The sequence below is a fragment of the Panthera tigris genome, chromosome A3 (assembly GCF_018350195.1).
Source record: "Panthera tigris isolate Pti1 chromosome A3, P.tigris_Pti1_mat1.1, whole genome shotgun sequence".
Taxonomy (NCBI): Eukaryota; Metazoa; Chordata; class Mammalia; order Carnivora; family Felidae; genus Panthera; species Panthera tigris.
This window is the reverse complement of record NC_056662.1, coordinates 66,735,766-66,762,095: the sequence shown is the minus strand read 5'-3', so window position 1 is coordinate 66,762,095 and position 26,330 is coordinate 66,735,766. Positions and strand designations below refer to the sequence as shown.

General features: G+C 34.4%; 1 protein-coding gene across 1 annotated transcript in view; it reads left to right on the top strand.

The window, feature by feature from the left end:
* The window catches only part of FBXO11 (F-box protein 11), an 83,942-nt gene that overhangs the window by 56,206 nt on the left and 1,406 nt on the right, over positions 1-26,330 (top strand). Inside the window, exons 2-22 of the mRNA XM_042981341.1 lie at positions 2,086-2,213; positions 2,596-2,677; positions 3,099-3,243; positions 5,417-5,546; positions 6,264-6,347; positions 6,430-6,562; positions 8,098-8,204; positions 8,290-8,401; positions 8,716-8,822; positions 8,908-9,045; positions 16,947-17,164; positions 18,366-18,451; positions 19,306-19,400; positions 20,380-20,502; positions 20,590-20,675; positions 21,670-21,746; positions 21,836-21,979; positions 24,279-24,389; positions 25,052-25,159; positions 25,499-25,607; positions 26,229-26,327. Of these exons, the coding sequence (XP_042837275.1) occupies positions 2,086-2,213; positions 2,596-2,677; positions 3,099-3,243; positions 5,417-5,546; positions 6,264-6,347; positions 6,430-6,562; positions 8,098-8,204; positions 8,290-8,401; positions 8,716-8,822; positions 8,908-9,045; positions 16,947-17,164; positions 18,366-18,451; positions 19,306-19,400; positions 20,380-20,502; positions 20,590-20,675; positions 21,670-21,746; positions 21,836-21,979; positions 24,279-24,389; positions 25,052-25,159; positions 25,499-25,607; positions 26,229-26,327 (2,422 nt within the window). The remainder of the gene's footprint in view (positions 1-2,085; positions 2,214-2,595; positions 2,678-3,098; positions 3,244-5,416; positions 5,547-6,263; positions 6,348-6,429; positions 6,563-8,097; positions 8,205-8,289; positions 8,402-8,715; positions 8,823-8,907; positions 9,046-16,946; positions 17,165-18,365; positions 18,452-19,305; positions 19,401-20,379; positions 20,503-20,589; positions 20,676-21,669; positions 21,747-21,835; positions 21,980-24,278; positions 24,390-25,051; positions 25,160-25,498; positions 25,608-26,228; positions 26,328-26,330) is intronic.

The window sequence follows — 26,330 nt, the reverse complement described above, 5'->3', positions numbered from 1 at the left end:
AAGTTGGGGAGGGGCAGAAAGAGAGAAGGAGACATAGAATCTGAAGCAGGCTCCAGGCTCTGAACTGGCAAGCAGTGAGCCCAATACAGAGCTTGAACTCAAGGAGGGTGAGGTCATGACCTGAGCTAAAGTTGGACGTTCAACTGATTGAGCCACTCAGGTGCCTCTATTAGCCTCTTTCTTTTTTTTTTTTTTTTAAAACAATTCGTACTTAAAGTTAAAAGTATAATACAAGGAAGGTTTTTTCCTTCTGAATCCCCACAAAAGTAAGTTGCCAGCCTGTTATCCTGCTACCTCCTAATACGTTAGGGTGTATGTTTCCTACAAACAAGGATATTCTCCTAAATCACTGTACTACAGCTACTAAAATCTGAAAATTAACATTGACCCATTACTACCTTCTAATCTTTTAACTCCCATTCAAGTTTCACTAATTGTCATAATGGCAAATTTTTAGCAAAAGGATCCAGTTCAGAACCATGTTAGTTGCCATATCTCTTCCGTATTCTTCAACCTGGAACAATTCCTTAGACTTTGCTTGACTTTCATGACTTTGACAATTTTGAAGATTATTCAAAACAAATTAGAACAAATTGAGCTTGTTTGAGGTTTCCTCAAATTAAATTTAGGATATATATCTTTATCATAGCAGTTGTGATCCTGTTGTATGCTATCAGGTGGCACACAGTTTCAGTTTGTCCTACTGATGATAGTCATGTTGATCACTTGATTAAGGCAGTGTCTGATGGGCATCTCTGCTATCGAGTTACTATTTTTCCCTTTCTACTTAATAAGTATTTGGGGGGAGGTACTCAAACGTGCCATTCCATATCAAACTTTAAAGTTAATTATTTATCTCTAGCAATATGAATTTATGGGTTGCTTTCTATTCATTGGATTATAATACTTTTACTGTCATTATGAATTTTGATGTTCCAACATAATTTTGCTAGTGAGTGATCATTTAAGCTGACCTCTGTGTCTTTTTGACACATCTTCATCATTCTTTGAGCATTTTCTTTTCTCCGCCACAAGATATTCCAGGCTTGTTTTATAATTTCCAACAACCTAAAATCAGCCATTTCTCCAAGGAGCCCTTATCCTTTTTATAAAAAATGTTATCAGAAGCCAATATCCAAATGTTGGTCATACTCATTGGTACTGGAGTGTCAACTGCTTTCTAGGTTCTGTCAGTGGACAAAGCTAGGAAATATACGCAGGTACATTTATCCACATCCAAACATTTACATATGTATTTATGTATTAGAAACCATGAGTTCACATTGATAACTTCCAATTCCAGTCTTAACACCCAAGTTCTTATTCTAGTTTTCTTTTTATAATTTAACTCTCTTCTCTGACAGAAACCTGGCTTCCATTATTGTTTAATTATTTGATGAATCCCTCTGTTGTATGCAGCCAATCTTCCACTTCCACCATCCCTTTTCCTGTATGCCCTTCTCTCCTTGCTCTTGCTCTGACTCTCCATTTCAGGCCACCCCTTCTCCCACACAAGCTTCCTTACCCTGTTGAGCTCTCTAGCACCCTATGCCAGACCACCGTCTGCAAAATGTTGTTTTCATCCTACTTGATATGTGATACCCACCCTCCACTTAGCTGTCCCTCTGCATGGACACCCTCCTCATCCCACTTTGATTCTGACACCTCTTGCCAGGCTACTCTTCTCACCCTACTTGGGCTATAATCATGTATTAGTAAGTCTTCCCATTCCTCATCAAGTGAACATGCTCCTCACCTTTTTTTTAAATGCCTTCCAGATATTGTGTTCTACTTCTTCTCTGCTTTAACATTACAAAAAATAATTACCTTTGGTTTCTTTTAGTGATAGATTTTTTTGTACTTGAATACATGCTCTATTTTGGAATTTGTTTTGAAGTAAGAAATGAACTAGAAGTCTAGCATTTCTTTCAGATGTTTGTCCAGTTGGCTGAAATTTTATATAAAAGTTATACCTACCCCTTCTTCCCCTATCAAATTTATGAAGCTTCTTAAAAGTATACTGCATCCATAGAGCTTTTTTTAAAAAATGGGTGTCATTTTTCATATTGCTTTTTTTTATAACAGATGATGATGTACCTGCAGATATGGTTGCTGAAGAATCAGGTCCTGGTGCACAAAATAGTCCATACCAACTTCGTAGAAAAACTCTTTTGCCAAAAAGAACAGCGTGTCCTACAAAGAGCAGTATGGAGGTAAATAAATGTAACTCCTTTTCTTTTTGTAATGAAGGAATTGTTAAGAAACAAAACGGGAAATGTCACCATTTAAAAGAAATTTTTTTTAATGTGTATTTATTTTTGAGAGAGAGACAGCATGAGTGGGGGAGGGACAGAGAGAGAGAGAGAGAGAGAGAGAGAGAGAGACAGAATCTGAAGGAGGCTGTAGGCTCCGAGCTGTCAGCACACAGCCTGACATGGGGCTCAAACTAAAACTGCGAGATCATGACCTGAGCCGAAGTCGGACGCTTAACCGACTGAGCCCCCCAGGTGCCCCTGAAATGTCACCGTTTTTTAGAAGTAATGATTACGTATGGTAAAAATATTTGCTTAATTAGTTTTCCTTTTGTTTTTGAAGGGTGCCTCAACTTCAACTACAGAAAACTTTGGTCATCGTGCAAAACGTGCAAGAGTATCTGGAAAATCACAAGATCTATCTGGTATTTCCTTTGGGAAAACTAAGGGATAGAGTTAAATACTCTTTTTAATTTTGTTTGATGGCAAAAATTAAAATTTTATTAAATATAGATTAATGGCACATTTTGAATTGAAAAGGTGATATTATAGAATAAACATGAGAACCTGATCTCTTTTGACTGTAATTGTTGTATAAAAATACATTTTATGTGTTTAACCAGTTTCTGAAATGGTACATAACAGCTAAAAGAAAGAATACTTAAGTTAGGACAAAAGAAAGTAAATGTGTATATTATCTATGAAAGTAAAATGCTTATAAAATGACTGTCATCAAACAATAAAAGCTATTCATTAGATAAAATGAAACTAATGCTCTTTACATAATGAGAAAGTTGTCACTACCGCAATAAATAGTTTAAATTCTGTTTGTTAATCTCTCTATAGCAGCACCTGCTGAACAGTATCTTCAGGAGAAACTGCCAGATGAAGTGGTTCTAAAAATCTTCTCTTACTTGCTGGAACAGGATCTTTGTAGAGCAGCTTGTGTGTGTAAACGCTTCAGTGAGCTTGCTAATGATCCAATTTTGTGGTAAGTGAAAATTTATTTCTTATTATCTTGAGATATATTATTTGCTGCCCTAAATGCTAAAGATGGTAGGGAAGTTGAAGTGTGAGGTGCTGGTTAAAATTAAACCGTTGGAACAACATTAGAATGCTTATAAATTCCATGTTACCTGTTTATCACAAATGTAGGTTGTTGGTCTAAGCGGTATTTATAAAACAAAAAATGAAGTACTTTCTGTGCTATTTATCAGTTAATAGCAACTGAGTGATTATGGGAAATGTTGTTCATTTAAATTTAAGCTTTTTAGAAATAGAACTGTGTCTAATTTCAGATAGGTAATTTTTTAAGAAAAAGAAAACAGGTAATTCAATCTGATAGTTTAATGAGAGTGTAGATTTTGTTACATCACTTTTGGAAAACTGTTAACATCACTGAGTTTGACAGTTGTATTTATGAGCCTTAAAGTATGCGAGCCCTTTGACCAACGTAATTCACTTCTGGAAATTTTTTTTCCTTATGTACAATTTTTCATAATGGCACAGTTAATAATAGGGAAAATTAGAAATCTAAATGTCTAGCAAGAAGAAATGGACTAATAATGTAACATCTACTTGGAGGATGATGATACAGGCAATTAATAGTGATTTTTACAAGAGTTGCTACTAACATAGTAAAATGCTATGTTCTAAAAAATTTTTTTAAAGAGCAGAATACAGAATTTTATATGCTATATAATCATAACTGTAGTAAATGAAACTATCTGTAGATAAAAAGACTGCAAGAAAATACCAATTTTTACAGGAAGTGATAATAGTTACTATCAGTACATTTCTGAGATTTGTTGGCTCTTGATAATAACATGTAAAGATATACAAAGAGTTAATTAGGTTCAGAGTATTTCACTGAAAGCCATCCTTTAATTATTTTTTTCAAAGTTTATTTATTTATTTTGAGAGAGCATGCACATGTGTGAGTGGAGGAGGGGCAGAGAGAGAGGGAGAGAGAGAATCCCAAGCAGGCCATGCACTGTCAGCGTGGAGCCCGATGCCCGGCTTGATCTCACAAATGATGAGATCATGACCTGAGCCGAAACCAAGAGTTAGGCGCTTAACTGACTAAGCCACCCAGGCAACCTAAAAGCCATCCTTTTAAATAATAACCGTATGAGCCTTTTACAGTAAGGGTAGCCTTTTTTCCCCTAAGCAAATTTTGAAGAATTGACACTTCTTATTTTGGGAGGTGTACTATTTTTTATATGTAGTTACATATTGTTTTTTAATGTTTATTTATTTTTGAGAGAGAGTGAGTGGGGAGGGAGCAGAGAGAGAGGGAGACACAGAATCCTTAGCAGGCTCCAGGTTTCTAAGCTGTCAGCACAGAGCCAGATGTGGGGCTCAAACTTGTGAACTGTGAAATCATGACCTAAGCTGAAGTCAGATGTTCAGCCATCTGAGCCACCCAGGTGTCCCTATATGTAGTTATATTATTTTAGCCAAAAACCATTTTACATTTAAAATTTTGGTTTTTTATATTCTTATATGTTTTAAAGCATCAGATAATTTTTCTAGTTGTTTTATTTTTATTTTTATTTTTTTTTAATGTTTTTTTATTTATTTTTGAAACAGAGGGAGACAGAGCATGATCAGGGGAGGGGCAAAGAGAGAGGGAGACACAGAATCCTTAGCAGGCTCCAGGTTTCTAAGCTGTCAGCACAGAGCCAGATGTGGGGCTCAAACTTGTGAACTGTGAAATCATGACCTAAGCTGAAGTCAGATGTTCAGCCATCTGAGCCACCCAGGTGTCCCTATATGTAGTTATATTATTTTAGCCAAAAACCATTTTACATTTAAAATTTTGGTTTTTTATATTCTTATATGTTTTAAAGCATCAGATAATTTTTCTAGTTGTTTTATTTTTATTTTTATTTTTTTAATGTTTTTTTATTTATTTTTGAAACAGAGGGAGACAGAGCATGATCAGGGGAGGGGCAAAGAGAGAGGGAGACACAGAATCCGAAGCAGGCTCCAGGCTCTGAGCTGTCAGCACAGAGCCCGACGTGGGGCTCGAACTCACGGACTGTGAGATCATGACCTAAGCCGAAGTCGGTTGCTTAACCGACTGAGCCACCCAGGCGCCCCTTTCTAGTTGTTTTAAAGGACATTTTATGAAGAAATCTTTCATTCCTTTTCTCCTTCAGGAAACGATTATACATGGAAGTTTTCGAATATACTCGCCCTATGATGCATCCTGAACCTGGCAAATTCTACCAGATTAATCCAGAAGAATATGAACATCCAAATCCTTGGAAAGAGAGTTTCCAGCAGTTGGTATGAAGTATAAATGGAAAATACTGATTTATATTTGTAACTAAAAGTTTCTTTTTAAAAAATTTATTTAAACTTAAGAATAGGTTTTAAGGCAGTGAATATTTATCAGTCAACAAAATATTCAACAATTTTTTTAACTGCTGATGTATTTATTAATAATTTAAACAGTGGCAGTAAGCATCAGTAGCCCAAGAGCAGTTATACTTTATATGGATCTCTTTGAACTTTTTCTTAAATTATTAGTGTTCAGGAGTTGTTTTAAAGTTTCACATTTACCTTAATTTTCCTATGGTCTTTTATGAGTGGTTCTCAGGTGGGGATGGTTTTGCTCCACAGGAGACATTTGGCAATGTCTGGAGACCTTTTTGGTTGTCACACTGGAGAAGAGGATTCTACTGGTATCTAGTGGGTAGAGGCCAGGGATGCTGCTAAATATTTTAACAGTGATGCACAGGACAACCCCACAACAAAGAATTATCTGTCCCAAAATATCAGTAGTGCTGAGATTAGCAAATTTTGTCCTTTCTTACTGGATATTACTGAGTCATAAGCTGTTTCAGAATTTACATTGCACTATGCAACAGAAAATTAGAATAATTAAAACGTTTTTTATATTTAATAAAAAATATACAATACGAAATTAATTTAGAATATAATGTTTATATTAGTAGTTAATGTTTCTGGTTTTTTTGTTTGTTTTGTTTTTTGACATTTTAGTATAAAGGTGCACATGTAAAGCCAGGATTTGCTGAACATTTCTACAGTAATCCTGCAAGATATAAAGGAAGAGAAAATATGTTGGTATGTTTGAATCGTATTTTTACAAGACTTAAGGTGGTAATCTTTCAGTTCTGTACTGATGCTTTTATTTTTTTTTTTGTAGTATTATGATACAATTGAAGATGCCCTTGGTGGGGTACAAGAAGCTCATTTTGATGGACTTATCTTTGTTCATTCTGGAATATACACTGATGAATGGATATATATTGAATCTCCAATCACCATGATTGGTGCAGGTATTTTGAGATGCATTGTCATTAAAAATTTAATATATTATTTACATGATTTTTTTTTTTTTTTAACACTAGTGACTTAAAATCCAGGGGAACCTTGGTAATACCTTAATGGTAAGAAAGAACAGGAATATTGCATATCACAGAAATGAAAACATGACAGTTCAGACATTATAGATGAATTTTTTTTTAAGATGTATATATTTCTTGATGTCTGTACTTTGTCCAACTGTCTTATTCATTAAAGAAAGAAAGATACTTGTTTTATCTTTTATTTGAAAATCAAGATGGTTAATGTTTTTATTGCTGTGTTTTTAATGAAACAGATATCCTTTGTAAATTTTTTTTGTGCTATTGGTCAGGTTTCTAAGAATTAATGTAACAGTTGTTGAGCACTGGTCAGTCATTTCAAGATTTCTTCTGCCTTTTTTAAGGACACTGTACCTGGACCATTTTAAGATAGCTAGCATTTATTACTTGTAACTGAAATTTGTATTTACTGCCCCTTGTGCTTCCCTGCTCCATTTCCACGATAGAGAATAGGGGGGGAAGGTATAGTAAATTTTGCCTAGTGACTTGCAGTACTTTCCAAATCAAGGCCAGTTTGGAAATAAGTTTAAATTGGGAGGTTTCTCTCCTTCTCTACCTACTCATCATCCCCCTTCTTCTTTCCCCTCCTTAAGCTTCTTTTTCTGGTGCTGCCAGAGGTGATTTTATTTTCACAAGAAACCATTTTTTAATCTGTCATTGTATTTGATACTAAATACTATTAGTAGTTAAATATTATTAGGAGTATTGTTATATATGAATGAGTATAATAGTACTCAAATAATACCCACATTAAATATGATGGCCTGTAGTAAAGGCCAGTGAAACACAGTTACCTGATAAAATGAATATTCTTATATACTCAATACTAATGTTTTTTTAAAACTTCCCCCTCATTATGCTAAGTGAAATAAGTTAGACAAAGACAAATACCAAGTGATGTCACTTATATATGGAATCTAAAAAACAAAACAAATAACAGTAAAAAGGAAATAGACTCATAAATACAGAGAACGTATAGGTGGTTCATAGAGGGGAGGTAAGTGGACAGATAGATGAAAAAGGGGAAGGAGATTAAGAGGTACAAACTTCCCGTTATAAAATAAATGCCACAGGTTGAAAAGTATAGGATAGGGAATATAATCAGTAATATTATAATAATTTTGTGATGGTGACAGAGTAATTACACTTCCATAGTGAGCATTTTGTAATGTATATAATTATCAAGTCACTGTATTGTACACCTGAAACTAATATGTTAACTATACTTCAATTAAATTTTTTTATTAAAATTTTTCTTAAAAAATGAAAAAAAAATGCCTCCTCCAAAAAAAGTACCCAACTTAAAACAATAAAAAGGATTTTTTTTATTATTAGTTTTATGGCAGAATATTTTTACTGATTAAAAAAATTTTTATTTCAATTTCATCTGATAAATCATGTGCTTTAAAAAGATAAAGGTAATGTGTTTTAAAATATCTTCTCCACAGCACCTGGAAAAGTAGCAGACAAAGTTATAATTGAAAACACTAGAGATTCAACCTTCGTCTTTATGGAAGGTTCTGAGGATGCTTATGTTGGATATATGACAATAAGGGTAAGGAATTTAAGATTTAGAATATGTATGTTGAAATCATTTAAGGCAGTGGTTGTCTGTTTCAAGCAGAATTTCTCCTTTTCAGTTTAACCCTGATGACAAATCTGCTCAACACCATAATGCACACCACTGCTTAGAGATTACAGTAAATTGTAGCCCTATTATTGATCACTGTATCATCCGAAGTACATGTACAGGTTAGTGTTTCCATTATGTTTTATTATGAAATGAGTTATTGGGGTGCCAGGGTGGCTCAGTCACTTGAGTGTCCCAACTCTTGATTTCGGCTCAAGTCATGATCCCAGGGCTGTGGGATCCAGCATTGGGCTCTTCACTGAGCATAGAGCCTGCCTTGGATATATATTCTCTCTCCCTCTCTCTCTCTCTCCCCCTCCCTCCCTCCCTTTTCCCCTCTCCCCTGCTCTTGCTCTATCTCTCTCTGTCTCTCTCTTAAAAAAAAGTCACTGTATTGTTGTCCAGTAGATTTTTGAATAAATTTTTCTTCTTACAGTTGGCTCAGCAGTATGTGTTAGTGGTCAAGGAGCATGTCCCACTATCAAGCACTGTAACATCAGTGACTGTGAAAATGTTGGACTTTATATAACAGATCATGCACAGGTATTTTTTAATTTTGTGGGTTTTTTTTCTTTTTAAAATTTTTTTTAAAGTTCTGCTAATGTCTATTTCTGATTAATTGTTGCAGGGAATATATGAGGATAATGAAATATCCAATAATGCTTTAGCTGGGATTTGGGTTAAAAATCATGGAAACCCAATTATTAGACGGAATCATATCCATCATGGACGTGATGTTGGTGTGTTCACATTTGATCATGGCATGGTAAGAACATTTATTCTTAATAAAAAAAAAACTGACTTCTTATCAGTTAAGCTGTTTTTTTTTTTTAAATATTTTTATTTTAGGGACACCTGTGGGGGCTCAGTCGGTTGAGTGTCTTGACTCTTGAGTTCAGTGAAAGTCATGATCTTATAAGTCATGGGATCAAGCCCCACATCAGGCTCTACTGACATCATGGAGCCTGCTTAAGATTCTCTTCCTGTCTCTGCCCCTCCCTTGCTTGTACACACACACACACACACACACACACACACACACACACACACACATATTCTCTCTCTCAAAATTTTAAAAAGAAATTTCAGCATATTTTAAAATCATTGTGCAGTAATCTGTAAATTCATGAATCTAATACTATGTGCATGTAGAGAAGATGGTGTCCTTAGGGAACTGATGAATCTTTGAGGGGAGTAAGATCTAATATAGTAGTTCTCAAATGTAAGTGTGCATAAAAATCACCCAGATATAATAAATAATATAAATGGGGATTAGGGTATGCATTTTTAATAAGCACTATAAGTGAGTTGAATGCAGGTTGTTTTTAGACTACACTTTGAGAATTAATGGTTTCATCATTCCATTTTAGTGCTTTAAAATTTTTTTTAACTGGCAGAATTTTAATAAGAGATACAGTGATAATAAAATATCAGTTCTAAAACTGATGCAGCAGTTAGTTAGTGTCTTGATGGATAATATTATATTTTAAATACTATTATGTCATTTTACACAGATTTCTAGAGGCACAACTTTTTGAGCTCTCTTAGACCACTATTTTAAAATAATGGTCTTTGGTGTCTATTCAGGTATGCTTTTCATTTAATGTCTAATTTTCATTGAGGCAATTGTTAAGTCCTAGTACAACATTGGCAACATTTTTTGTTAAGGAGTCTGAGATGGGAGAAGAGGTGATGATATGGTGGGCAAATCGGGTTACAGCGAAGTTGTATTGCTGTTGTATAGCATGAATCAAGCAACAGAGGAATGTTGGATTCACATATACAAATCATCAATTAGTGAAGGAAATTTTTTATTTTTATTGTTTGTTCCAAAGCCCTAATGTAGAACTATTTTAAAACTGATCTAGACCAGGAGGGAGCACTCTTTTATGAAATTCTGATTAGATTTAAATGGTTTCAGACCATCCAGTGCATCATACTCCTGGGGTAACTGTAACCTGCGAAGAATAGTTCACTTAAAATGTAGGCTATAACTTGGGCCTTTAAATAAGAAAGCAGAGTGGGGGAAATAAAATAAATAAATAAACAAGCAAACAAATAATAAAGAGTGGAGATGACCACTTGCCCCTCTCCAGCTGGAATAAAGAAATTGACATTTCACTGTAAATTGTACCTCTGTTTTCCAAAGAATAGGGAAATAGGAAGCATGGGAACTGGGGAGTCTGGGCAAAGGTATAGAGGATATCAAAACATAAGAATCTTGAAAATCTCCCCTTCTCCCCTGGCCTATATTGCCTATAGTTCCTAAATGGAACTCTCATTTTGTAATGGCACCACTATGCTAGTATTTCTCTGCTCGCGTTGCCTTTACACTTTGCCCCAGAGTTAACGTACAATTCTAGTATCACGTTTTTGCATTCCTCTGGTCTCATTGACAAGGGAGATTTGAAGTGCCAAGATAATTTTAATCTGAGTAAACTTCCTCATTTTTAAAAGACCTGTGGTGATGGTCACTTAACTAAAGTTCATCATAATAATTTAGTCCTCAGTAAACAGTAAACAGTATAGTGAATTGTACACCTATATTTGGGCTTACAAATTTTTTAACTTGTTTTTAAACAATTCTAGGCGATGCTACAGATAGATATTTTCATTAAGGATTGATGAAAAGATTTGTAACGTATTACACATTTGTAAGGGAAGGATGGAAATTAAAGCATAACATCTTTTGGTAGGATGTTCTTCCATTTCAGGTATTCTTTTGGCTTGTCTTCTTCATCGTCTTTGTGTTGACAGCCCATGATCGGTAGGATAACATCACTGTGAATAATCTTTCTAAAATTTGACTTTGTTATCTATAGAACTTCAAAGAACATTAGAATAAACATTTAAAACTAGTTTCTATACTGTCCACTTTCTTTAAATAGACATGTATTCTCTGAATTTTTTTCCTTTACTTGCCTGCTGACATACTTAGACTTTAAATTCCTATACTCATAAGAATTAATCATAAAAGATTTTATACTCTTTTTATTTTAAAGAGTTGTTTTTGTAAAGATACTACATGCACTAGTACAAAGGACACCTCTAGGATTAAGTATGAACTCGTACAAAAAATGAGGGAATGAACACCTTATATTTCAACCTGTCACCATTCCGTCATTTATATTCTTATTTTTCTTTTGTAAAGATTTGTAACATTTGCATTCTTATAGTTATTGGTGTGTATTTATTCTATATTTGTTTACCTTTAGTCCTTTTATAACAGTTTGTCCATTGCTGAATTTTTTTGATTCATCCTTTGTATGGCTGGACTTTGTCATCTAGCCATTCATTATTTGTTTTTTGGGTTTTTTTTAAGTTTATTTATTTATTTTTGAGAGAGAGAGACAGACACAGAATCCCAAGCAGGCTCCACACTGCCAGTGCAGAGCCCAGTGCCAGGCTTGAACTCACAAATTGTGAGATCACTACCTGAGCCAAATCAAGAGTCAGATGCTTAACCAACTGAGCCACCCGCCACCCCTTTTATTTATTTTTAAAAGAGGGGCTTACAAGTATTGTAGCCTGAATTCTTACCACTTGAGAACACCTACCCCATTACCTTTTAACTTGGCTACATATACACAGTTTTGAGTGCACTTTTTTCCCCTCTGAATTTTATAGACATTTTTATATTTCTAGCATCCAGTGTAGCTGGCAAGTCTGAGATCATTCTGGGGCTTTTTTTGTTGTGTTTTTTTTTTTTTTTTTTTTTCTTTTTCTACTTCAGTATCCTTATGTAGGTTTTTGTTGATGTTGTGTTTTACTGGTTTTTTTTTTTATTCCATGTGTTCCTTTCTTTAGAAACTTGGCTCTCTGTGTCCCTTACTATGATTCTATAGTTCTTTTTTTCCTGTTTTGTTTCCAGTAGAGTTTTTAGCTCTAATTTTTAATGCATTTTGTTTTATGGAATTTTTCTAACGTACATAAAAGTAGAACAGTATAGTGAATGAATCTCCACGTACCCACTTTCCACTTCAACAGCTATCTCAATTCATGGCCAATTTTGTTTCATCTGTACTTAATCACTTTACTCTCTACTCTCTAGATTATTTTGAAGCAAATCTTGGACGTCATCATATCATCTGTATATATTTCAGCATGTATCTTTAAAAAATGAGGATTCTTTATTTTTCTTTCTTTCATAGAACCACAGTACCAGTCTCATTCCTAAAAACAATTTTTCTGTCATTGTTCACAGTTCCCCAATTATCTTTTTTTAATATTAAATCCATTCCAGAGTATTGTTTTGTATAAAATGTAATTAGAATACCACAGCAATACCAAACTGCTATAAAATTTTTTGAGACATTTATTCTTAATTTATGAATTTGACACATGACAGAAATTTTGAAATTGCCCTCTCTCTCATTTTCCTTTACTTTGGATAATCTCCCTTAGATAGGAAGCATAATTTCATGCTTAGTGTGTTTCCTACTCACATTTACTTCTTGTGCCTGGGATATTTCTATGAAAATGATACAGAAATATCTCTTTCTTATGTTCCGTTCATGCCATTAGATCTCATCACTGTAGTATTGGCTAGGCTCATTGGAACCTTCAGCTATTTGGGGGAAACTACCTTGCTAAAGGTAGAAGATAGCATTTGTTAGGTTTCAGCACCTACTCTTCCTTATCCAGATTTTGCAGTATTTGGCAAGTGTTCTGTAAATAGTAGTTTGCATTGCAGACATTTATTTCAATGAAGATAGCATGCTTTTTTTCCTCTATTTTTCATTCTTGTGTTCTTTGGAGAGTTTTAAGAGAAATTCTTGAATGCCTTTTACTTTGTCATATTTAATAAAGACTGTTGTATTTCCAAAAAATTTTAAATGAAAAAGTCCTTCGCCTTTTATTTTTATATCAGTGTTAAGTTTTTAACTTTATAGAAAGTTAATTTTCAAAAATTTATATTAATGTGTATGTCAAGGATTTAGAAACACTTGTGGTATCAAGTTAACAAGCCCTTATTTTATATATGGAAGAAGCTTGGGGTCCCTGGGCGGCTCAAGTCAGTTAAGCGTCCAGCTCTTGATTTTGGCTTGGGTCATGATCTCATGGTTCACATGTTCAAGCCTCGCATTGGGCTCTGCATTGACAGCATGGAGCCTGCTTGGAATTCTCTCTTCTCTCTCTGCCCCTACCCCCCTTTGTACTGTCTCTCTCAAAATAAATAAACTTAGAAATGTATATATGGAAGAAGCTCTTAGCAATCTGATATCTTTGAAATGATTTTTGGGGATTGTCCCAACAAAACACCCTTGCTTTTGGAGTTTTGTACATATATGTTGGAGTTTTTGTGGTCTGCATCTTACAAGGCAAAGTAGAATTCTGTCTATATCCTACTTAACATTTCTGTATTATTAGGCTATTTTACACTAAAGGCATCTCTTAAAACATGCATTCCATTAAAATGTATTTTAAAGCACAATTACATTAACTGAACCCTTTAAGCCCATAAGAGATAGATTTCTCTGTAAAATTATTAAACTATAAGTCAGTCAATCATTGTTCTGTAATGAATGTAATAAAATGACAGTTGTAGCAATAGAGAGGCTTCTGGTTTTCAAAGCATGTAGTGGGGGGGGCAGCTCCTGGAGCATGTGACTCTTGAGTGTAGGGTCGTGAGTTCAAGCCCCACATTAGGAGTAGAGTTTACTTAAAAAAAAAAAAAAAGTATGAAAGAAAATAATGTTTTTTCCTGCTTTCTGTTCTTGAAAGTTATTCTCAAACAAAAAATACAGGTTACAAACACCGTCTTTGATAAAACCTAGGAGACATTTTAACCTTTAAATTGCAATGTTGTAAATGACTGCATGCCTATGACCAGGGCAGCCAGTCCAGTTTAGAGCCGATTATAAAACCTTATGTTCAGGAAGATAAATTGATAAATCTGATGTGAATATAAATATATTCAAGTGTTTAAAGAACTGATCACAAGTTTAGGATAGAATTATCACTAGAGACCTAAGCAAAGGAGAACAAGATAATTACTAACTTCAATAAAAAGTTGTATGGCAAAGAATATGTAGTTGTACTTTATGGCTCAGCTCTGAGTAGCACAGTAATCTTAACCAAAATTGTGATATAACTACATTGGAATGACAGTGTGAATGTGTGTGATGGGAGATAGAAATAGAAAGAGCTAAATTGTTACCTTCTATAATAGGAAGTCAGTGGATAATCCCTAAAACTGCAAGCTGAAGATACAATACAAGTTGTTTTTTGGTTTTTTTTTTTTTTTTTTTAATGTTTATTTTGAGAGAGCGAGCACAAGTGGAAGGGGGCAGAGAGAAAGGGAGAGACAGAATCCCAAACATCTGTGCTGGTGGCGCAAAGCCTGCTTAGGATTCTGTCTCTCCCTCTCTCTCTGCCCCTCCCCTGCTTGTGTGACCGCTTGCTCGCTCACTCTCTCTCTCTCTCAATATAAATAAACTTTAAAAAAATAGATAAAAAGAAACAGCTAAATGAATGGAAACGGGGGCCATTAGATCAGGGAAAATGAGGAGAGGAGGCTACTGTTTGCCTTAATAAACTTGTGGATCTAGTTGACTATCTTAGGGGTGCCTGGGTGGCTTAGTGGGTTAAGTGTCCAACTCTTGATTTCAGCTCAGGTCATGATCTCACAGTTTGTGAGTTCAGGCCCTACATCAGGCTCTGTGCTGATGGTGTGGAGCCTGCTTGGGATTCTCTCTCTCTCCCCCTCTTCTTTCTGTCACTCTCCAACTCGTATGTGCTCGCACTCTCTCAAAGTAAAAAAATAAACTTAACAAAATAAATTGCTTTAGTTGACTATCTTAACTATACAGAATCAAAACCTAAAGAAAACAGAAAGAGCATCCCTGCATTTGAATCATGTTTAGTCAATACATAGCAAAATATACTTGCAGTACTGTATGTTTAGTATAGTCAGTAGATGACAGTGGGCTGTTACTGAAATCTTTATGGAAGCCCAATAAGCAGCACATTTCCTTGCCACATTCTGAACAGATTAAGAAATAAAGCCATGAGGTAGCAGAAGGGGGCTGAAATAGCATTTTATTAACCCTTAAAGAGCTAAGTTGGAGAATACAACCTAGAACAAGAACCACATGGATCTGGTTGTAATTGCACCCCAAAATTAAATAGGCTTACCCACTTAGTCCTAAGATTTGTTTGTGGAATAGTAGCAGAAGGCATGCTCCCTCAGGGCAGCTCACTTCTGTGAGGAAAAGAGTGAAGCTGAATGAGCATACCCAGTTTATTCTTCCCCAAGTTTACCAATCAGAGAAGTCATTCAACTCCCAGCAGAAAGAAACTAGGAGCCTAATTGAACTCCTTTCTCAATAATGAAAACATCAGAAATGTGGATTCATTCCAACCTAACATTAAGTCCATTTGGTCTGAACTCTTTAAATTTCTTGTTTTTTTCTTTGATGCTCAGTTTTGCCATAATAGTCTGTATATATATCCATTATACATCCATTTTTATTTGGTATAAAATCAAAGAAGCTTTTCATATTTAAAAAAGTTATTTTTCAAAGTTACAGATAGTATGTACTTGTAGAAAATGAATCCAGAAACTACTTCTGAATGTTATTCTCAGAGGTGTGTCTTCTTAAAGAGTTAAATATATAGTAAACTATTCAGATTTACATCCTGTTTTTAGCCTCTACTAGATTTTGCAGAAAGTTAATTAGTTCTTACTTGAGTGTTTAGTGTGTGTGAAGTCCTGTATAGCTGCACCAGAAATTAGTATATTCATTTCTATATAGGAGCTTATGATCAGTTAGAAATGGATATGACCAATATGGAAGTAGTACAAAGCAGTACTTAGAGGTAGCATAAGAAAGTACTTAGTATTAAAGAGAATTTAAAGAATGGAGAACACCTTCAGTTTTTGAAGGGAGATAGACCAGGAGTTTAAGTGCCATCTTAGGAATGTCTTATTTTTTTCTCTTAATTATTTACTCTTGATTGGATCTTAGAATTTAGGATATCAGTATTACAGTAACTTTGACTCTCATTACAAGTAAGTGAAGCATGTCCAAAAAATAAAAAAAAAAAAAAATAAGCATGTCTGTTACAGAAGATTTAAGAAACTAAGAGAAGTGTAAAGGATACAAAAAGTCATCCATAATACTTCTCAGATAATCATGCCCTCATATTTTTGTTTTATTCTTCAAGTTTTTCTTGAAATAAAATTGAGATCATATTTAATGTATACTATCTTAGATAGCATGTAGAGCATAAACATAAGTCTTCAGAAGGGTTTTATTGTCTCTGATTATGTCCTTAAGTCAACTTTTTAGAAAGTTTGATTTCTTGGGGCATTTTTAACTACAAGGATTTATTTTATTTAATACGTAATAAGTCTTTGTTAAAGGATCTATATATTTATTGGGTAATGGTGTTTATTTGCATTTATTGAATAAATCTTTCCCTATTTTTCTTTCCTGGCTTTGAGTATACTGAGACTAATTAGAGAATTTGTACTTATGTTTTACTAAAATACTTAAATCTCTTCGTGTTTATCATTTGAAATTTAGTGTATATCTGTGTTTTATTCTTACTCAACATTTCTGATACTTAATTTAGAGGTATACATTAAAAAGGTCAATTTTTTTAATGTCATTTCTTTTTGGAAGGTAGCCTTACCTACAGTTTAATTTCTGTGTTTTTCAGGGTTACTTTGAAAGTTGCAACATACACAGAAACAGAATAGCAGGCTTTGAAGTAAAAGCCTATGCTAACCCCACGGTGGTTCGATGTGAAATTCATCATGGGCAGACTGGAGGAATATATGTGCATGAGAAAGGAAGAGGACAATTCATAGAGAATAAAATCTATGCAAACAACTTTGCAGGTGTATGGATTACCTCAAATAGTGACCCAACAATAAGGTATTTATATGTAATTATGGATGGAAATTACTTTGTCACATTGTTTTGTGTTGTAAGAAAAGTCAGGATACTTAGCTTTAACTCTCAGTGTTTTTCCTAGACACCTGACTGCTGTAAAATAGATTTTCCTAGTAAATGTCTATGCATCTGAATGAGCATAACAATTGCTTTTATTTTAGGGTGTTCGTTTTTTAGTGATCTAAGCCATGCATTAATAATATTTTATGAACAATTGCAAATGCTGAGATTTTTATTTTAAATTTATCAAACTGCATTATAAATGGGTACGTAGAGCCATGAACTTTCTCTTGGAACCTGAATGATCTTGTCTTCTCTTTTTGTCTGAGAGCAGGTAGCATAAATCAGGAAAGTAGCTATCTCAAAGATTCTTGGACAGAGAGTCCAAGAATAACAAAAAGTCAAAACTTTCCTTTAATAGTTCCTACCACTCCCTCTGGCCACACAGTAAGGAAACAAACAGATACATTCTGAAAGGCATTGACTAAGACTGTAGAACAGAACTATTATAATTTGATCAATGATAATTTATTTTTAATTGCCAAGTTTTATTTTCTGCTGGCTTTATGAAAGTAGATTATGGGATTTCCATCTTGTTAATATTCAACAAACGTTTCCAGATCAGCTAAAAAACAGTTCTTCTCATTGTGTTAGCTATTTTGAGGGGGGATTTTTAAGAATGTTATTTTGGGGGTGCCTGGGTGGCTTGGTCAGTTAATAAGCGTCCAACTTTTGATTTCGTCTCAGGTCATGATCTCGGGGTTCATGGGATCAAACCCCACATCAGCTCTGCACTGACAGAGCAGAGCCTGCTTGGGATTCTCTCCCTCCCACCCTTCCTCCCTCCCCCCCCTTTCTCTCCCACCTCCCCCCCCCCCCCCACCCCTGCTTGTGTGTACCCATGCTCTCTCAAAATAAATATTTTGGGGAAAAAAAGAATGTTATTTTGTCTCAAATACCAGGAGGCTCTTCTAAGCTTTAGGTCTTAGAAAAACTGCAAGGGAATTTAGAAATCATCTAATCTGAGTCCCTCATTTTACAGATTAGGAAATTGAGGCCCTTAAAAGATAAATAATTTTTTAAGGTCACATGATTATGAGTGGCCTTACAGTTTATTGTGTAAAATAAGTAAGCTTGTAGATGTTGGAATAGATGTTTATTTTTTATTATTTATTAATTATAGGGGAAATTCTATATTTAATGGAAATCAAGGGGGAGTTTACATCTTTGGTGATGGACGAGGCCTTATTGAAGGAAATGACATTTATGGTAAGCATGTGGTTTTGCTGTATACAGTCTTGGAGCTTGGCCTTTCTTCTTGACATTAGCACAGTGGACCACTTTGAAACCATCCAAATAGGATAATTGATCCAGTTTCTTTAAACTCTCAATAAAGATTATTTCTGATCTATTTACTTAATAGTCATTATTCACTTAACATTTACTGAGTACCCACTGTGTACCAATCACTATGCCAGATTATCAGTGATGAAAATATAAATATGACCTTAGTCTCAGAAGTATCTACAGTTTCCTTAGATTCACTTCATTAACTTTGGTACTAACTATAAAAGGAAAATACTCCTCATTAAAACTTTTTGAGATATTAATTCAGCAAACCATTATTAGGTGTCTGTATGCCAGACACTGATATGTTCCTGGGCTTTGTCTTTTGCTAATACTTAACATAAAGCTTACTTAGTTTCAGGCATTATTCTGAACACCTTACCTGAATTAAGTCATATAATATTCACATCAACCCTGTGAAGTAGACACTATTAAATATCCCCACTTACTGATCAGGAAACAAAGGTATGATGAGGTTAAGTATCTTACAGTCACACAGGAAGGTAGAATTCCTGGGATTAAAAATTTGGCAGCCTGACTTCTGAGTCTCTACTCTTAACCATTATACCCATACTGCCTACAGTTTTTCTTTTTATACTCCTGGTTCCCTTAGTTTTTTTTAATGTTCATGGCCCACAAATATCTTTCTGAATATGACATATTCACAGACTAATGCTTTTACTAAAATTGTAAAAATGTTTATTGTGTAATGCAAAACTCTTACTGTGTTGCACTAGGCTCCTTATGTTGACATTGTAACTTTTATTTTTAAATAGGCAATGCACTAGCAGGAATTCAGATTAGGACAAACAGTTGTCCAATTGTTCGACATAACAAAATTCATGATGGCCAGCATGGTGGGATTTATGTGGTAAGTTAATGAATATAGTTCTAGAATGCCATGCATTAAAACCAAGAGAGAAGGGGTAGGCCACATTCAACTTGTAGAGTATGAATTTATGACTCTCTTTAATATTTATACAATAAGACTCTTGTTCTTTCTGCCAGTATATATGAATAACTTACTTTTATAGTGTGGGTAGTGTTCTGTAAAATTCAGTCAACTGACTGAATTTAGGCATAGAAGTATCTTCTTACTAATTTTTTAAAGTTTTATCTATTTAAGAAATCTCTGCCCCCCCAGCATGAGGTTCATGACCCTAAAAAAATCAAGAGTCGCACGCTCTTCTGAGCGAGCCAGTCAGGTGCCCCTAGACTTGAATCTTTTTGAATATTTTTTGAAAAGCCATTTTCTCATTTGAATTTATGTTGAAACATAATTGAGCATCTTACAAAATTGTAAAAATATATATTAGTCCTATGTCTTCTGTTACCATGGTGTCTCAAACTATTACAACCGATTCAAGTGAGAAAATGCAGGAAGTTTTAGAAAGGTCCTTGTGTAATGCTAGGTGTGACTCTAATTTTTATTTTCAGTTCTAGAAATGTCCGTATCTTAAATCTTCTCAAAAATTTTAGTAACCTAAGACCTTTTTTTGAATTATTTCATCAGTTAATAAATTTGAAATAACTATTAACTTACTAAATGAAAGATAAGCTTTTTTGCTGAAGAAAATTGAATGCTACTACTCTTTCTATAATAGATTTAAAAGTACAAAACCGCATAACAGTATATAAACTTCTGGAGCTTAAATTTGTGTAGAGACTACATAAAAACAATGTAATCATTACCTCTTTAACCAGATTAAAAAATAAAAATTGAGATTTTTTTATGATAACTGTCTTTAAAGGGGGAATATAAACTATTTCTAGAAGATATATATGTATATATATATTGTAATGTTTCTAAAAGATATGTATTGTAATTTATTGTAATAAATTTTATTTAGCATGAGAAAGGACAAGGAGTAATAGAAGAGAATGAAGTTTATAGTAATACTCTGGCTGGGGTCTGGGTGACAACTGGCAGCACTCCAGTACTGAGAAGAAACAGGATACATAGTGGGAAGCAGGTAAAATTATTTGGGACTCTTATTTGGGAAACACATTGTTGGTAAACACTTTCTTGTCATTTGAAAAATAATTTTTTTAAATTTTAGGTTGGTGTTTATTTTTATGACAATGGACATGGAGTGCTAGAGGACAATGATATCTATAATCATATGTATTCAGGGGTTCAGATAAGGTAAACATTTTCACATTTTGCTTTCGGGAAGAAGTTGGGTGGGAGTATGTGGGGCATGTAGAACTTGTTATTTAATGCTCAATCTTTATTCCTCCATATATATATTCACTCTCTCTTATCACATGCTCAGCTTTAATTGTCAGAATATAACTTCTCTTGAACAACTTGAAGATGGTAGCCAGTGGCACATATGCCTGCCATAAGTGCACATTTCCTCTGTTCTCCAGTGTAACGGTTGTAGTTGCCAGTGTACTCCATCATACTTGGAAAAGTGGAAGGCTGTATAAAAACACCTATGAACTATACCTGGCATGGTGTAGGCACTTAGTAGATGGGAGCTTCTTTTTTTACACTATTTCTGTAAAATTAATAGTTTTTTAAATCCCTCTTTCCTGTATTTTAACAGTTTTAAAAACTGTAATAGTACTTAAATTCAGCCCTTCATTTTATATATGAGGGGAGCATGCAGTAATAGTCGTTTAATCTAACTTCCCTCAGTTTAGTTTGTATATTATTAGGAGACTGTATAGTAGTAATATAATCTATAACTAAGTGTATTCTATAGTAAATAGAATTAAGCAAAATTAAATCAGTGTCTTTACCAATAAATTTTCTCAGAGCATTTTGGAAGGATGCCATTGTTATATTTATTCTTACTGTGATTAATATGAATTTTTCCACTGTTACCTCACATAACATGGATAAGAGAGTAAAAGCAATTTATTTTTTAACGTTTTTATTTTTGAGACACACGCGCGCGGGCACACACACACACGCACAATGTGAGTGGGGGAGGGGCAGAGAGGGGGACACACAGAATCCGAAGGAGGCTCCAGGCTCCAAGCTATCAGCACAGAGCCCAACACAAGGCTCAAACTCATGAACCACAAGATCAAGACCTGAGCCGAAGTCGAATGCTTTAATTGACTGAGCCACCCTGGTACCCTGGGAGTAGAAGCAATTTAAATGGCATTATTTTCTATTGTATCCATAGGACTGGAAGCAACCCCAAAATTAGACGTAACAAAATTTGGGGAGGACAGAATGGTGGAATTCTTGTTTATAATTCTGGTACGTTTAATCTTTCATCTTTTTCTCAATGCTAATTGCCTTTAAAATATACTTTCCAAATAACATAACCTACATTTTTACACTTGTAGGTCTAGGCTGTATAGAAGACAATGAAATATTTGACAATGCAATGGCTGGAGTCTGGATTAAGACAGATAGTAATCCTACACTAAGAAGAAATAAAATCCATGATGGAAGAGATGGTGGCATCTGTATATTTAATGGGGGTCGAGGTATCGTTGTTAATTTTGCATTAGTAAAAAACCAAGTTTTTTGTTATTCTTCTTCCATATCTTTAATGATTAGTGACATTACCAATTAATGTTATAAATGAGTGAATCTCAAGTTTATTTCTTTATCAGGTCTTGAGATGGTTTAAGAGATTAGTGCCTAGAGGTAAAGGAGACAAATGTTAACATAATTTTTTTTTTCTTTTGTAGTCATCTTGACTATGCCAGTTGTTAGGCTTTTTTAAGGTAGAATTTGTTTACATCCTCTCTCTGGACTTAATATTTAGAATAGTGATAGGATTATAATAAACCTCAAAGTCCAGTTACATAACTAGATGAGAAATTAATTGGGTCTGTAAATATATGAAAATGTCTGTAGTAAAGAAATACTGCTTTGTAACTGTTTACAACTGTGTTGGAGAATGGAATTAATGAAGCCCAGCGGGCATGCCTGGTTTTGTATACATAAAGGTCAGCTCATTTTGCATTGAGGCAAAAGTTCCACAGTCCCTGCCCCTTGCAAATGCATGTTGCTTATAGAGAGACTAGGGGAGAATGTCAAATGTAAATTTATCATCATTCCTGAAATGTCAGTAACCCAGCACTGTACATATCTTATACAGGATAGCTAGTCATTGCTACAACATACCAGTCAACAAAGTTTACTACTACAGCCAAGCAGTGATGATTCCATTAATGACAGAGACTCTGAAGGAGCTTAGAATTTAGTAATAAAGTAACATATCTGATAGGAGTATTTACAAGGTATAACGAGGAAACACAATACAGTGGATGGTTTTATTTGTAAGGTGTTGAGAAAAGGTTCATGGAGTAAAATCACTCTTGAGCTGTGCCTTGAAAAATAAGTATTCACAGGTCAATGGGGTGGGGAGGTCATTCCAGGTGTAGAAAGCATACTTATTTCAGTTTCATTTGTTCTGTACATATTAACTGAATACTCATGTACTAACAACTGTGATACCGATGCTAAAGATACAATGCTAAATAAAAACAGCACTACATCCAGAAAGTTTATAGTCTAATGGCACATTAAAACAACTAGAAGAAACAAAGTGGTTTAGTAAGACAAAGAGATACTGAAAGGTGAGCCTAGAAAAGAGGCAGGGCCCAAATCTTAAGAGACTTTGTACATGGAATTCAGACTGGCTCTTAGCAAAAGCAAAATTACAGATAGGGACTTGAAGCAATTTAAGGTCAAGACTGAAATACCACAGATGGGTCAAATGTCTACAGAAATAAAAACCATGTTTCACGTCTTCAGGGAGCAGAGAAACACTAGTACCCAACTAATAATTGTCTATACGTAAATAGGTTTTATAGGAGTAATATAGCTTAATATTTATTTAGTGCTGTGTACTTTTACATATATTAATTCATGTGATCCCCATTATAACCCTATATGGTAGGTGCTATTATTCCCATTTTACAGATAAGGACATGGAGACAAAGAGTAGGTAAGTAATTTACCTACTCAGAGCTAGGAGGAGGTGAAATCAGTGTTTGAAGACCAAAAGTCTAATAATTCCTCAGCTCACTATCGATCATTATGTTATACTCCCAGAAGAGAGAATAATAAATTTGATGGAGAGAAACTAAAAATCTTCCAGAGGACGTGACATTAGGAAGAAAGAGAGTAGGACATTCCGGAATGAGGAAATAATACAAACCATAGCATTAGAGATAAAAACGTATAGCATATTCAAGGCATAGGTAATGTAGGAAGACAGAATAGGTTGGGGAATATTTTGAAAGGCTTTAAATGGCAACTTAATTTTAAACTTTATTCTGAAAATACTTTTTAAGCAGAGAGGTATGTGATAAAGCTGTAGGTCACTGGGAAAAATAACAGCAAAAGAGACTGGAGTAAAAGAAATTGGTCAAATAATGATTATTATAGTAATGGCCAGAAATAATCAGGGCTTGAATGAAAACAGGGTGCTGCAGAGGTTCCAGAAACATTTAAAAGGAATTAATTTTAATTCAGTATTTTTGTGAGAAAAACTACGTGCCAGCCACTGGGGATGCAATGGTGAATGAACTGCACATGGTTCCTGCTACCCTGGGATTTCCAGTTATTTGTTAGTATGGTTACATGGCAATTTTCAGTTAAGTCTTACATTCTTTTGAATTACTAATAAACTTTCCTTTCAGCTGAAAAGTTAGTCCTGTGAATTTTATACAATGCAATTAATAAGAAACTAAAAGAATACTTAAATACCACCAAAACACCTAGTAAAACTTGTGTGCATTAGTCTTAATCTGAGGAAATATTTTATTATAGGTCTCCTTGAAGAAAATGACATTTTCAGGAATGCTCAAGCAGGTGTTCTCATCAGCACTAATAGTCATCCAGTCTTAAGGAAAAACAGAATATTTGATGGATTTGCTGCAGGTTTGTATTTTCTTTTGTTACCTGTAGCTTGTTTTCTATAAAGTGTTTTTTAGTCTATTCTCTTTTGCTTTATAACTAAAGGTGTAAATTGTATTACAAAAGTGGCTGAATGCCTATCAATTTACAATCGCTTATTAGAGTACCCAATCCAAGTTCTGGATTCTCCTACTCTAAGCCCAACTTTTAAGAAATGTCTCTATTAATGTCCAGTAGTAATTATGAAACATTATTTGGGATAGAATGCAGGCTTGTACTACAGACAAATTCAAGCCCTTTGGCTTCACAAAGTATTACACATATATTTCAACTTTTTGCCAATGAAGAGGACAATTATTTTTATCCCAAATAACCATTCAGCTCCTTTTTTCTTTATGTGTATAACTAATGGCTACCTCACCATACTTCTGAGCATTTATCCTCTTCTTAGTTTGCAAAGAAAGTAGTATGTTATGAACGATCTGTAGCATTGCTCACTTTGGCAAGGAGAGTGGACTAGTAACAGTGGAAAATAAGTGTTATTCTCAAGGACTCTAACATTTCATCTTATTCTTTAGATATTAAGAGTTAATACACTTGTTAGTTTTTATTTGCTGTATTGCAGGTTTCTTTTAGGAAACTGTATAATGTGATGATGTATCTACTGTTTGTAAATTTTACTTCAGGTATTGAAATTACAAATCATGCGACTGCAACACTAGAAGGCAATCAGATTTTTAACAACCGGTTTGGAGGCTTATTTTTAGCATCTGGTGTTAATGTGACAATGAAAGGTATGTTGGGAGTCTGCTCTGCCTATAAATATAGAAAATACGCCATGAAAAAATAATGGTATCAGAAGCCATTGGTATTTGACTGCTTTGTCAGTCTACCAAGACCTATTTTCCTGTTTACCAAGACTGCAACTCACCTATTTTCTAAGTTTCAGGTTATTCTAAACAGTTGGAATCTCTTACACAAGGAAAATCCTTTAAGGTGTTTTACTCAATTGGCTAGCCTTCTTTAAAGATCTTAAAAAGTGACTCTTCTTTAAAATAGACTATTTTTATCTTAAGTCTTCTATATTTTGTCTTTGCCCTCTAGAATTTTACTTTTTTTTTCTTTTATTACAGACAACAAAATAATGAACAATCAAGATGCCATAGAAAAGGCTGTTAGTAGAGGCCAATGTTTATATAAAATATCAAGTTATACCAGCTATCCCATGCATGATTTCTACAGGTATATTTCTGAATTACTTGAGTCTTGGAAAGGGGGAGTTTGTGATTTTTCTTTTTCTGTGTGTGTGTGTGTGTTTTCTAAACTGGCAATACCTAACATTTTTAGATCTCTTTCTCTTAAGGCAGAGGAAATGGGGTATTTGCCAATGGAAAGAAAATATAACTGCGAACTTTATATTTGTCCACATTGAGTTCTGTGGTCAGTCTACTTGAGGATTGTATGTTGGGGACCATAAATATGAAAATACAATACTGCAGTAACTATTCCTATCACTAGAAAGATGGAACACAATGCTTATTTGTTTGCCTAGGAGTTTCAAAGTAAAGCTGTCATTAAGTGTTCCATATACCCTAGTCACTGAGTGGTTTTTGACTCCCTTCTCCCCCAAGTTGATTCAATACAGACTTTGATAGGTTAAATTGCAAATCAATGGCTTTTCTCAGAAGACACAGGAGATTCACTTATTACATTTAAGTCCTTTTGCAGAATTAATGTGGCATGGGGCCACAAAATGGTTTTGGTCCTCTTTTCTTGTAAACCAAAGGTCATACATAGGGTGAAATACCATGTTTTGAGGAAATCTCATGTTCAAGAAAAATAATGTGAGCTTTTGCTTTTTAGATGTCACACTTGTAACACCACAGATCGAAATGCCATATGTGTGAACTGCATTAAGAAGTGCCATCAGGGACATGATGTAGAATTTATTAGACATGATAGGTA